The sequence below is a fragment of the Panthera tigris genome, chromosome E1 (genome assembly GCF_018350195.1).
Source record: "Panthera tigris isolate Pti1 chromosome E1, P.tigris_Pti1_mat1.1, whole genome shotgun sequence".
In the NCBI taxonomy this organism is placed as follows: Eukaryota; Metazoa; Chordata; class Mammalia; order Carnivora; family Felidae; genus Panthera; species Panthera tigris.
Window position 1 is genome coordinate 58,045,446 of NC_056673.1, and position 12,497 is coordinate 58,057,942.

Consider the following 12,497-nt stretch of genomic DNA (forward strand, 5'->3'; position numbering starts at 1 on the left):
TGCCAGCGACCTGTGCTGTTTGGGGCCGGGCTGTGTGGGGTGCAGGACAGAACCGATCCCAAACTCTACTTGACTGGGACATACCGGCCAGGCAGGCCCAGATGCTCTGGCTGCCCCCTTCCTGCCCCATCACCGGCCCAGAATCCCCCCGGGGCAGCCCTGTCTCTCTCACTGTCGCAGGAGACCACGAACCTGTGAAGGCCAAATCCCCGAGACCAGGTCCCGGGGGGGCCCTTCCGAGGCCTCTGGTATGTGTAGGCGATGGGCTTCCCCTCATCCCACAACACTGGGACTAGGGTGTCAAAGGAGCAGTGACGTGACACGGAAGAGGACAGCAATGCAATCTCAACTCTGACGAAGGCTGGAACAGGGCTGGTGCTGCCTGTCCTCGTGCGAGGACAGGTGGGCTGACGCTGTGGTGAGGGGACAGGGGACGGGCGAGTTGACGCCCTGGAGCGGGGACGGGGACAGGTGATCTTACGCTCTGGTGAGGGGACAGGCAAGCTGACACCAGTAGGTGTCCGCTGTATGGGGAAGAGGGATGGGACGTGACCTGGGGACCGAGGTCAGGGCGAGCTTTGTACAGCGGCCGCTTTAACTGGGGACCCCCAGGATCAAAGGGGTTGGCAGCTGCCGGGGCCCAGGCCGAGTGGGGCAGAATCCTGATGATTCCGCATCCCAGAGGCCCCTCACTGTGTCTAAGCCCCCAGTCCGATGGGGCCTGGCCTCCAAGAAGGGGAGTGGCTGCTTGGGGCCAAGTGTGGGTGCCGGGTCCATCCTGAGCCCGCCCTCATGGCACCTCCCCTTTGACAAATCCCATCTGGGTCGGTGGGGGGGGGGGTGTGGCGTGAAGGCGGGGCTGGGGTTCAGAGGCCGGGGTGGGGGCGGGCACAGTGCTGGCGGCGGGAAAGAGGGTTTGGGGAGAGGGCGGAGGCGAGGGAAGAAACGCGGGCCAGGCCCCCCGGGGTTCCGTGGCTGCGCTGTTTGGGACGGATGGCCTGGCCGGTGCCGGCCTGCTCGCCCACCGGGCAGCCGCATGCAAGTCAAGCGGCCCAAGAGAGTCGCCACGAGACTGGAGGCCCGCCCTGCTGGAACCAACTGGGGGAGTCCAGAAGGACAGTGGCGCGTGCTTGCTTCCCACGGTTTGAGCGTCTGCCCGGAGCCCCGAGGACACGGGCCCAGAGAGGGTGAGTGCTCAGCCCTCGGGCACACGGGAGAGGCAGGGCTGGTCGGCTGCTGGGCCTCGTGGGGCCAGGAGGCCGAGCTGCCCCTCCCGGTGCCCTCTGAGGGCACAGGGGTCCTGGGAGCCCCTGTCAGACTGCGGGGACTGCAGAGTGATAACCTAGCGGGCGCCTGATAACCTTTGGGCCTCGAGGGGCCTCTGAGAAGCGCCGAGGACGGGGGAAGGGGGGGTGGGGGTGGGGCGTGGAGGTGCTGCGTGTCTGGCTGCCACCCCTTCTCCTTTCCACCCCGCAGGCTCAGGTCAGAGCTGGACCCAGGGGACCCCGAGTCGGGAGAGCCGGCACGGAGGGGCCGCAGGCACTCACCCCGAACATTTGCCGCAGGTCGGGGTCCCTGAACCGGAAGGGGATGTTGGAGACGTGTAGCCGCTTGGGCTGCTGCTTCTCTGTGTGGTCGGAGGAGTGGAGCGGCTGGCTGTCCGTCTGTGCCGCCTCGTCTGTCTGCTGCGGGGAGAGGACCCGGGCTGTGAGGTACCCCTCTCGGCCCCCGTCCCGTCCCGTCCGGAGGGGAGGCTCTGAAGGCCGGACCCTCCAACTCCCTGGGCCTCCCCATCCTGGGGCTGGGGGCCACAGGGGGGCCGGGTAGGCGGTTCTCACTAGGTGCGGCCCAGCGGCACCTTGACCTCCGAGGCCCCCCCTCCAGGCCTCTGCACGTGGCTGTGCCCGACACCACAGACGCCAACGTGGGGCCGGCGACCCTGGCCGGGTGCGCTGTCACCGCCTGGCTCAGCCCTGAGCACACAGGTCTGACCTTAGCGGTCCCTCGGCTGCACCGACTATACTGACCCTCAAAGTCAAGGGTTCTCCCTTACCCCACACAACCCAAGTTCTGGGAGCACGGGGGCCTTTCTGGCTTCCTAGGCCTGATGAGAAGCCGGGGAGGTGTCAGAGCCCGCCCCCAGGCACGCACGCCTGCGAGGTGCTGCCCCTCGTCCTAGCCCCCGTGCTGTGCAGCACCCGGACCCTCCGCAGGGACAGGCCACCAGCGCACCAGCAGGCCGGCCCCCAGCCTGGTTCCGTCCCGGCCGAAGCACGGTGCCGACGGCATGTGGCTTGGGCTCCATCGACGTGTGCCCGGTGGGCGAGCAGGGGACCGACCCGAGTCTCACTGTGGCTCAGCTCACTGGCGAGGCGAGTGGGAGTGTCCAGGGGCAGCTATCAGCCAGCGACAGACACGGTGGGTGGCACCCACCCCGGGGGCTCCACTGTGTCCCCAGGTGCCCGGCAGGGATGCCAAGGCTTTCTTGGGGTCGCGTCCCCAGCACTCTGCGTGGCCTTGCGTCCTTGTCCGGGGTCTGCGCCTCGGACGGGACCTTGGCTGGAGGCACGAGGGGTGCCCTGAGCTTCTCTCTGCCCGGAGGGAGCGCAGGGGGAGGGTCCCCCGAGGCCCAGGCTGGACTTCGCAAGAGTGGAGGTGCTGGTGGCCGCGGCCTCGCTCACGGCTGGAGGAGCAAGGACAGCGGAGCAGCGGCGACGGTCGGGGTGCAGAGAGCCCGGGGAGAGACGCCCGGACACCGCTTCCCACGGGCCTCCGAGAACTGCCGCTTCGCTGGTTTCCTTGCCGGCAATCGAGGGGGCGCTGGCCGCTACCACAGGCCTCCCAGAGTCCGGACGGGTGAGCAGGGGGAGGCCCCGTGCCCGAGGCTTCCTCCCGGCTGAGGAAACGGAGCCCGAGAGTCAGAGCCTCGTCCAAGGCGACGGCTAGTAGCCAGAGGTCTGTCTGTGGGCTCCTGAGTGGCTGCCCTCAATGGCCAACCGTTCATCCTTTCTGGAAGGAGGGGGCCGCTGCCCTGCTTCGGCACTCGGCCAGGAGGCCTCTGGCCAGGCGCCAGGGTGCCACAGGCAAGGGGGTGGACGTCATCAGGTCCGGGGCCGCTGGTCCCTCGCACTCGGGTCTGCAGCACACGGTGTGCGATCCAGGTGTGGTTTGAAGCCACCGTCTTCCTGTTCACCTGGGGACGTGTGTGGCCCAGGGAGGCCATCCCACGAGCGGTGGGCCCCATTCTGCTGAGTGTGTGTTCTCTGAGCCCTCCTATCGGGCTGGCAAGAGTGACGTGTGTCCGAGGGTGGGGCTGTAGGTGATGGCGGCGCCTGGGCCTGGGGGCCACCAAGCAGCCCCAGGAGCCAGTCTGCTGAGGCATCCGGATGGGGGGTGGGTGGCAGGTCTGCGGGAGCAACGTCTGGCAGCTGCCTTTGGGCACCTGGGGGGTGCTGGGGAGCACCCGGGGGCTCCTCCTGCCCAGCTAGGGACCTGCAAATGCCCAACAGTCCGGCCCGCCCTGCCCCCCCGCCAGTTGTCCTCCTCCCTTGGTCCCACTCTGCTGTGCAGAGAGCAAGCCTGTGCTAGTCCTCCAGAGGCTCATGGGTGCCCCTGAATCAGAGCAGGGCCGGCCACGTACCCACTGACTCTCCCGCTTTCTGGTTACGACAAAGTGTGGCTCTTTCCGTGCACTGGTCAGGGTGGGCCCAGCGCCCTCTGTCACTCCAGCCCCACCCAGTGCATTTCACACAGCTGTGCCCTCAGTTGCTCCTGGGTACGGGTGACTAACGGAATCCCCCTAAATTTGGGGATTCGGCCGGGGAGGGGCATGTAATGCCGGCTTGGGACCAGCAGAGGGCAGCGGTCAGCTTAGCCAGCTCGCACCCAAAGGAGCGGGGGAGCCCTGGGCACAAGGTGGAGGGGCGCGGGAGGGTGCTGAGGAAGTGAGGCGCCTGCGGCCTTCCTGGACTGAGTCTCTACCCTGGGCCTGTCCTCATAGCAGGGCTGAGCCTACTGTGAGCCTCCACGGTCCGGGGGCCTCCTCCGGGCCTCACCGTAGAGGCCTTTAAGGGGAGCCAGCTGAGGGCCAGGAGGGGGAATGGGGCGTCGGGGGGAGGTCACGTGGGATGAATCGTGAGTGGGGCCAGGGCACAAGCAAGAAAGGAGCCCCCTCACCCGAGCGCAGCTACACGCAGAGGCAGGTGAACGGGTCCAGTGGCTGTAAGACGGTAAGATGGGCAAGTGTCCCCGGCGGGGAGGGGGGATGCGGTGGGGGGTGGGCCGGGCTGTGCTGCCTTTCCCTGGGACTCCCCATTTCTTTCCTGTCCCTTTTAAAGCAATCTTTGGCCCCAGGGCTCCAAGGCAGGGAAGAATGAAGCAACAGTGACCACCTCCCCACCGGCCTCCCTCCTGCCCCGTCTGGCCACAGCGTCCTTGTCCTTCTCCGTGTCACCTTAGCCATCACTCAAGGCCAGGAGCCGACCCCTGGTGGGTGGGAGGCAGGGTCCACATGCCACCCAGGGCACCTCCATCCCCAGAGCCTGCAGCCCCTTCACCTGGGGCTCCCCGAGGTCACTCAGCACAGCGAGAGGCCTAGAGAGACCCTAGTGGGGGCCAGCGGCCTGGCGGGCACTCGGGCAGCAGCAAGGACCTGGCAAGCTGGCCTGGGAGGAGGCGTCCTCCACGGGTGGGTAGCCTCAAGCCATCTGTTTGCGACGTCTTCTTCGTTGTAAGGGGCAGCCCCCTCCTTGGGCAGAGCCCTGCGCTCCCACCGCGGACCCTGAGCCACGGAACGTTCTAAGCTCTCTGCCGGCCACTGCACCTGTTGCACTGATGCTGACGGAGGGCCTTGTCTGTCGGCACCCTGCCAGCGTGGTGGCGGCACGCGGCTGAGTCTCCCCGGGCTGGGGGGACCGGGGTGGGGGGATACATCTGCTCTTCCCCTCTGCGCTGCGACCAAAGTCCACCCTTTTCCTTTTGCTTAAAGCTCCAGGAGCGAAGCACGCAGGGGACCGAAGGCCACAGGTCCTGTTAGCGTGGCACCTGCTGGCTGGGGAGGACAGAGAGGAGGCTGTGGTGAGCGGAGGACCCCGCCCACAAGGATGGGATGTGTGACCCAGCACGGAGGTGTTCAGGCTTCAGCCGGGAGCTCTGGGCAGCTTCTCTGGAAAGAAGAAGGTGGCTACCGGAATCTCAGAGCAAGATCTCCTCTCCTCCCAAGGTGGGCAGCCTCTGCCTGTGGACGCTCCAGGGGCTGAGTGCTCCTGGCCTCCAGTGGTGGCCCAGCTCTTTGCCTGGGTGTCTTCAGGTCCTCTGCAGGGCTCAGGTGGCCCCGGGGCATGATGAGTCCCGGTCGCTCCTCCTCCGTATCCCTGGACGGAAGACCTACGGACCCTGACCCCCTTGCAGGGACTTGGAGAGACCCGAGCCGACCGAAGGAAAGTCAAGGCTCCCATTCACCAGGCCCGGGCGCTCTCCTTGGGAGGCTCTCGGCCTGGGAAGTGAGATGCTCACCTCTCGGCAGGAATCCTTTCTGGGACTCCTGAGTCCCTTCCACGACCCACACTCTGTCCCATGACTGGCCCCTGTTGACTTTTATGTCCTTGACTGGTGGGAACCGGTGGCCACCGCGGGGCAGGGGGGTCATTTCTTCCGTGTGCCCCCAACGCTGGCTCAGTGCGCGCCCCCAACAACCGTCTGCCCAGTGAAGAAGACTTCATGCTTTCCCCCCTTAGGCCTCATCTGGTGATGCAGGGTACCAAGCAGGCCCCCTGGCTGGCTTCTGCCGTGCAGGTTTGCGTGGTCGGCCCCCCACTCCGAGGCATCTGCCCGTCTGGCCATCCTGTCTCCTGTGCTTGCTCCCAGGGCAAATTCCCGGGCCTCAGTGTCTGCTCACGAGGAGGTCACATCGCGGGAGGTTTGGCCGGACACATGCTTTCCCATCAGAACGGGCCCATCTGCCAGCAATGACAGTGCACAGAAAGGCCCCTCTGGCTCTGGTGTGAGCACACCCCACTCGTGGGTTTCAGGAAGCAGAAGCAGACAGAGCGGCCCCAGAAGTACGTGTCAGCTCCGGGTTCCAGGACCCATGGGTGTCGCCTTTTCCCCCTGTAGGAACCCTGGGGGGCGCCCATGGGACGCGGGGATGTGGGGAGTGGTCAAGTTGACTCAGGCTGGTGGCAGTCCGCACGGGGAGGAGGGGCAGCGGCTGGGCCCCAGACGAGGGTCGGGGCCAGCCCAGCGGGCAGGTGCGCCCACACAGGGAAGGTGGGTAGTATCTGGATCCACACGGTGCCCCCACACCCCCGGCAGCCAGGTCGGAGCAGGGGGAGGGCTGAGGGAGCGCAGGGCAGGGGCGCCCGTCGGGACGCTGCCAGGGCGGTGCCCCTCCCGGGTGGCACAGGGCGTGCTGGCCTCCTGCCCAACCCCTGCCAGCCAGCGCTGGGAGGGAGCCAGCAGGGACAGCCCGATGCCCCCAACGCCCTGGGGCGGGCAGGGGCGGGCGCCTGGAGGAGGCACTTGGGAGGGCCGGGGAAGGGCTGGAGCAGGCGGGGTTCATTCAGGCTGGTCCCCGGGAGGGGGCTGCCCTCGTGGGACACCCACCCCCCCAGGCCGGCCGCTCGCTCCCGGCCACAATCCTTCGCTGTCAGGGAATGTCTGAGAAGCGGCCGGCTCAGCACTTTCTCCTCGGAGCCGCATTACGACCACATAATCAAGGCTCTCTGATTGGAGGGCAGCCGGGCGGGTACATTACGAGCGATTACAAACGATCGCCGTGCCCGCAACCCGAGACACGCGAGGGGCCCCAGGCCTCCTCTCCCACTGCCCCGTCCCCGCCTGCGCAGACACCCGGGCCCGGGCCTCGGCCGGCTGCGGGGTCACTGCCCACCCGCGGTGCCTGGCCCTTGGTGTTGACAGAGACTCTCGGTGTCCGAGGCTGAAAGCCCCTTCCCCGGGGGGCAAGGACCTGGCTCCCCACCACGAGGCCCCTCCCGGCCCCTGACCTGCTGGCCCGCGCGGCCCTGCCGAGCCTCCCCTCTGGGTGGGCGTGCCCCCCCCTTCCCCGAGGCTCCAGGCTCCAGGGGCCCCCTTACCGGCACAGTCTGGGCCCCAGCGATGGGCTGCGTGCTGGCCTCGGGGCCCGGCTGCTCGGGGTGGGTCTGTGCTGGTGTGTACAGGGTCATGCCGTGCTCCGGGGGGACCGGGGTCTGGCCCGAGTACTCCTGCGTGGGGTGCGGAGGGGGTGGCGCGTACTCGGCGGGGATGCCGTTCTGTGGCGGAGGGGGGTACTGGGCGGGGGGGTAGGGCTGGGCCATCGCTTCAGGCGGAGCCGTGGCGTCCTGATTGCCCTGTGGGGGGAAAGAGAGTGGCTGGTTAGACCGTTGGTGGGCCCCGTCCCTGCCCACCTTCCTTGTGAGAGTTCACGGGCTGAACGGGGGCGGAGGGGGGCGGGTTCCAGAAGCTCCCGTGGCCCCTCAGCATTGCCCAGGCCCCCTGGGTGGTGGACTCCCCGACACGGGGCTCCAGATCTGAGCCATTAGAGGGGACTGCCGGGGCGGCAGGTGTCTGGGGAGCTTAGGGCTCGAGACCACTCGTGCACACACTTGTCGTTGTCAGACCTGAGGCCACTAAAGTCACACGAAACCGTAGGAAAGGACCCCACGCGACGTCGTGCACCCTGTACCCAGCATCAGCCAGCGGTGACCTCTCGTGACGCCATCCCACCAGGAGACACTGATCCAGACAAGCCAAGAACTCTCTCTCGTCACCCTCAGCGCCACACCCACACCCTCCTCCCCGATGAAGGCTTTCAGCCTTGATTTTCCCATTGGTAAAGGAGGTGAAGGAGAACCTCTGCCCAGAAGGTGATCAGAGTTGATCCCACAGAACTCGGAGTCCGCACCACACGGCCCCCCTGATGGCCCTGATGGTGAGGTGTGGTCTGTGGGGCACGGAAGGTTCTGGCTCTGTCTCGACGACAACCCCTGAGCACATCTCCAGAAGACCCCGCCCCACCCTTGCAGGGCTGCTGCCCCAGGCCCTGGGCAGGATCCCGGCAGAGCAGAGGGGTCTTCAAATGGGGAGCCTGGACGCAGCAGCATCACCTGGGATCTTATCAGCAGTGCAAGGTCTCGCCCTCACCCCAGACCTCCCGCTGCAACCTGGGCACTTGTGGGAGCCCCTGATGTGGCCCTGGGAGGAAGGGGCCCAGAGAAGGGACTGGGGTCCTCAGGCTGTCAGAGGGGAGGTGGTGGGGAGGGCGGGCTTTCAGCAGCCCCTCTGAGCAGGCGAGACACTCTCTGGCCTTCTGAGGGTGTCCCCAGGGGAGAGAATGCCGTCTCTGAGAATCCCGCCTGCCGATGTGGAAGGACCCCTGCACAGACTTACGGTGCTTTCCTGATGTCTCCCTGGGGAGGAGCCCCGTGCACTCCCATGTTGCCCCTGTCACGCCGACTGACCGTGGCGGGTTTCGAGGCTTGTTTCCTTGTCCACCCCTCCCCCTGCATGAGATAGGTGCTCCTCTGCCCCCTCCTTCATCAGGTTATACTCATTTACCCATAACTGTGGGGGCGCCAGGCCCATGGCCGTGGCGGAGAGGCAGGCGGGATGGGCAGCCCGGCCCGTGCAGACTCTGCATTCCAGAGCGGGGGTAAATTCGGACAATTACTGAGCGTGAGGTGCCCTGTCCTCAGGAGGGTGTTGACGAACGCGCAAACGCCCTGGGCTGGGTGTTCTGTCTTCTGGCCGGGGCCCTGTCCACCTGCCCACCTCCCTGCTAGTGGGGGGCTGGGGGCCCACTCTCTGCCAGCACCCCCCACCCAGTGCCAGCCTCCCTTCTCAGCGCCCACTACCCCTAACTCCTGGGGTGACCCTGCTGAGCGCTGGCCTAAGGAGCCGAAAATCCTGTCCTTCTCCTTCTCCTGTGCAAAGCTGCCGGGTCCCACCTCTGTCTGCAGAGACTGAAGCCCGGGCAGCGTCGGAGTTCCAGAGAGCAGGAGGGGAACACGCGTGTGCATGCACACACGTGCCCGTGTGAGTGCACGCCCTTCGCTGGACATCCCCCCTCACCGCTCCAAAGTAGCCCGTGAGGTCCCACTGCCTGCTGTGAGCAGACGTGCCGGCGGGGGAGGGGGTGGGCTCAGGGTGGGGAAGGGTCAGGTGAGGGGAGGTGGAGGGTTGGAGGAGGCCAGGGAGGGTTGGAGGCCAGGGAAAGGGGTGAGGGGAGCGGGAGGGGGCAGGAGGAAGAGGAGATGGCCAGGGTAAGGGGGAGGGCACTGTCAGAAGCCTCCAGAGATCAATTAACTGATAAATATTTGATCAGAACCTTCACTAACATCTTCCCAGTGTCCCCGCTTCCCTACCTCCTCCAAGGCCTGGGAAGGAGGGGCTCTTCTCCCCTCCGTGCCTTCTCACCCCGCCCCACCTCTGCCCAGCGCCCTCTTCCCTGGGTCCCCTCGGGACTGAGTGACAGCAGACGCCCCGTCGTTCCCCCGCCCCGCACTGCAGTGGCTCCCTGGGCTGGACACAAAGGCGGGACACCAGGCAGCATGTTTGTGGTTACTGAGTGCCGGGGTCCGGAGGCGTCTGGGTGGGCAGGAGGTGGCATTTGGGCCATTTAGCACAGGACAATAAATCAGCACGTCTGAGAACATGGTGCTCTCTGTTTTGCAGACATTAACTCACTTAATCCCCCTCCAACCCACAAGGCGAACAGCATTCCCCATTTCCCAGCCGATAAAACTGAGGCACAAGGGCTAAGTGACTGGTCAGGCTGCCACGGCAGGAGCTGGGAAGGCAGCGCAGGCTGCCCGGCCCTCAAACCTATGCCTCTGCCCCTCCACGCACAACTGTGGCCCTTTGCGGGGGTGTCTCTGCGGGGGGTGAGGTTTTACAGCTGAGTGACAGAGTTCAGAGCCTGGGCTACACAGGCAGGGCTCCCTCTTAGCCCCTGGGTGGCCCCGGGTGACCATCCATCCTCTTTGACAAGTTCCCGCAACCTGCAAGAGGTCGTCACGGTGCCCGGACAGAGGAAGTGCAGCATAAAGGCTGGTGACTGTGACTCGGGGGGTCTTGGGGAGATCCTCACCAGCCCTGCCTTGTGTCTCCCCCACACCCGCGCTGGAGGTGGTTGTGGTCAAGCGAGTGGCTATGACCCTGGCTGCACACCCCACGCATGGACCCCTCCCCAGGGCGTCTGAGTCAATTTACATCCAAACTTGCCCAGGAGGTGCTGATGTGCAGCTTGGGCTGAGGGCCCTCGGGCCGCACTTGATGGGAAGGCAGGGGGTACCAGGTGCACCCTGGGGGCGTGTCAACACCTGACCCACAGAGGGCAGCATGGCCAGTGTCACCACGTTCTTTTTCTTCCTTCTTCCTTGTTCTGCTGGGGCCAGAGTCAAGGAGAGGCTTGGCTCTGAGGCATGAGCCGAGCAGAGTCCTCCTGCTGGGCTGGGGGCTCGTCTCAGCCGGCGGCATTTCAGAGCAGCCTGTGAACATGTCTGGCTCCCCAGGGGACTGGCAATTCCCAGAGCACGAGAGCAACTCACTCATTCTCTGCTCCCGCGTCCCTGCACTCAGCACAGCACTTCACCGCACTCGGAAGAGTCTCGATGCACATCGGATGGGTGGACGGGTGGATGGATGGATAGGTGGATGGAGGGATGGTGGATGCAGGGATGAATGGACGGACCAACGGACAAACAGGTAGATGAATGGACAGATGGATAGGTGAATAGATGGATGAGTGGATAGAAGGATGGAAAGATGGATGGATGGACAGAGGATAGGATGGGTGGATGAATGGATGGGTGGAAAGATGGATGGACGGACAGATGGATGGACGGACAGATGGATGATGGACAGACAGGTGGATGACTGGATGGATGTATGAATGGATGGGTGGAAAGATGGATGGACAGATGGATGGATGGACAGATGGATGACTGGATGGATGTATGAATGGATGGGTGGAAAGATGGATGGACAGATGAATGGATGGGTGGAAAGATGGATGGATGGACGAACAGATGGATGGATGGACGAACAGATGGATGGCTGGATGGATGTATGAATGGATGGGTGGAAAGATGGATGGATGGACAGATGGATGGATGGACAGACGGATGGATGTATGGATGGATGGGTGGAAGGATGGATGGGTGAATGGACAGATGGATGGATGACTGGATGGATGTATGAATGGATGGGTGGAAAGATGGATGGAGGGACGAACAGATGGATGGATGGACAGCCACTTGGATGACTGGATGGATGTATGAAAGGATGGGTGGAAAGCTGGATGGATGGATGGACAGATGGATGGATGGACAGACGGATGGATGTATGAATGGATGGGTGGAAGGATGGATGGATGGATGGATGGATGGATGGATGGATGGATGGATGAACGGACGGATGACTGGATGGATGTATGAATGGATGGGTGGAAGGATGGATGGATGAACGGACAGATGGATGGATGGACAGATGAATGGATGGGTGGAAAGCTGGATGGATGGATGGACAGATGGATGGATGAACAGACGGATGGATGACTGGATGAATGTATGAATGGATGGGTGGAAAGATGGACAGATGGATGGATGGATGGATGGATGGATGGGTGGACAGGTGAATGGATGAGTAGCGGGACAGTTATTATCCCACTCTCTTTCCCTCTCTCGTGTCATCACGTTAGCCTGATAAAACCAGTAAGATCCAGCTCTGCCCACTGTACTCCACGGCCCACACCGTGGGAGAAAAACAGAAGACCACCCTGAACGATTCACTTAAGTTCACTGACTCCTGATAGAAGCAGGCCTGGCATTGCCACTCAGCTGTCGCTCAGCTCTGGGTGACCAGTTAACTCACCCTCCTCAACCCTCCCTTCTCCGCTACCCTCGCTCTTGGCGATAAACGTCCACACTCACCTGTTGGCCTGCCTGCCTCATATCCTAGAGCCCAGCCCTTCTCACCAACACGTGCTCACGGTTCTGGTGACCCACTGCAATCCCTCCTGTGACCGGAATGGGAGAACCTCCCGGACCCCGCAGCCTCGTCAGCCTACATCCCCGATTCACTGCTTCCCCACAGAGTCTCTCGAGTGAGCCGCCTGGACCTCTGGCCCCCAGTCCCTTTACTCCCACACTTTCTCAGCCCCACTCCCAACTGGCTTTCCCGGCACCGTTTCCCGAAGCCACCTTCGTCAAGGTTCCCACGTCTGCCATGCTGAAAGCCTCGCTGGGCCTCATCCCTCAGCAGCACTGGAGGTGCCGACCGCTCCTCTCTCCAGAGACACTGTCCTCTCTCGGTCTGGTCAAGCCACACTCTGTTCGTTCCCTGGCTTCGTTGGAAGTTCCTTCTACATCTGCGTTACTGTCTCCTCCCCTCTCCCCAACCTGTAGATGCTAGAGGCCCCCAAAGCCCAGTCCTTGGACCCTCTCTTCTGTGGCTCTTCACTACCTTCTCTTCACTACCTCAAGGTTCTCAGTCTCAAT

General features: G+C 64.2%; 1 protein-coding gene across 10 annotated transcripts in view; it reads right to left on the reverse strand.

Moving 5' to 3' along the window:
- The window catches only part of RBFOX3 (RNA binding fox-1 homolog 3), a 458,111-nt gene that overhangs the window by 12,813 nt on the left and 432,801 nt on the right, over positions 1–12,497 (reverse strand). For 8 of the 10 annotated variants that reach the window (XM_042967866.1, XM_042967870.1, XM_042967867.1 and 5 more), the window contains 2 exons: positions 7,095–7,349; positions 1,548–1,685 (listed from right to left, as the gene is read on the reverse strand). In XM_042967866.1, the coding sequence (XP_042823800.1) occupies positions 1,548–1,685; positions 7,095–7,349 (393 nt within the window). The remainder of the gene's footprint in view (positions 1–1,547; positions 1,686–7,094; positions 7,350–12,497) is intronic. The other 2 variants (XM_042967874.1, XM_042967865.1) reach the window with 1 other exon arrangement.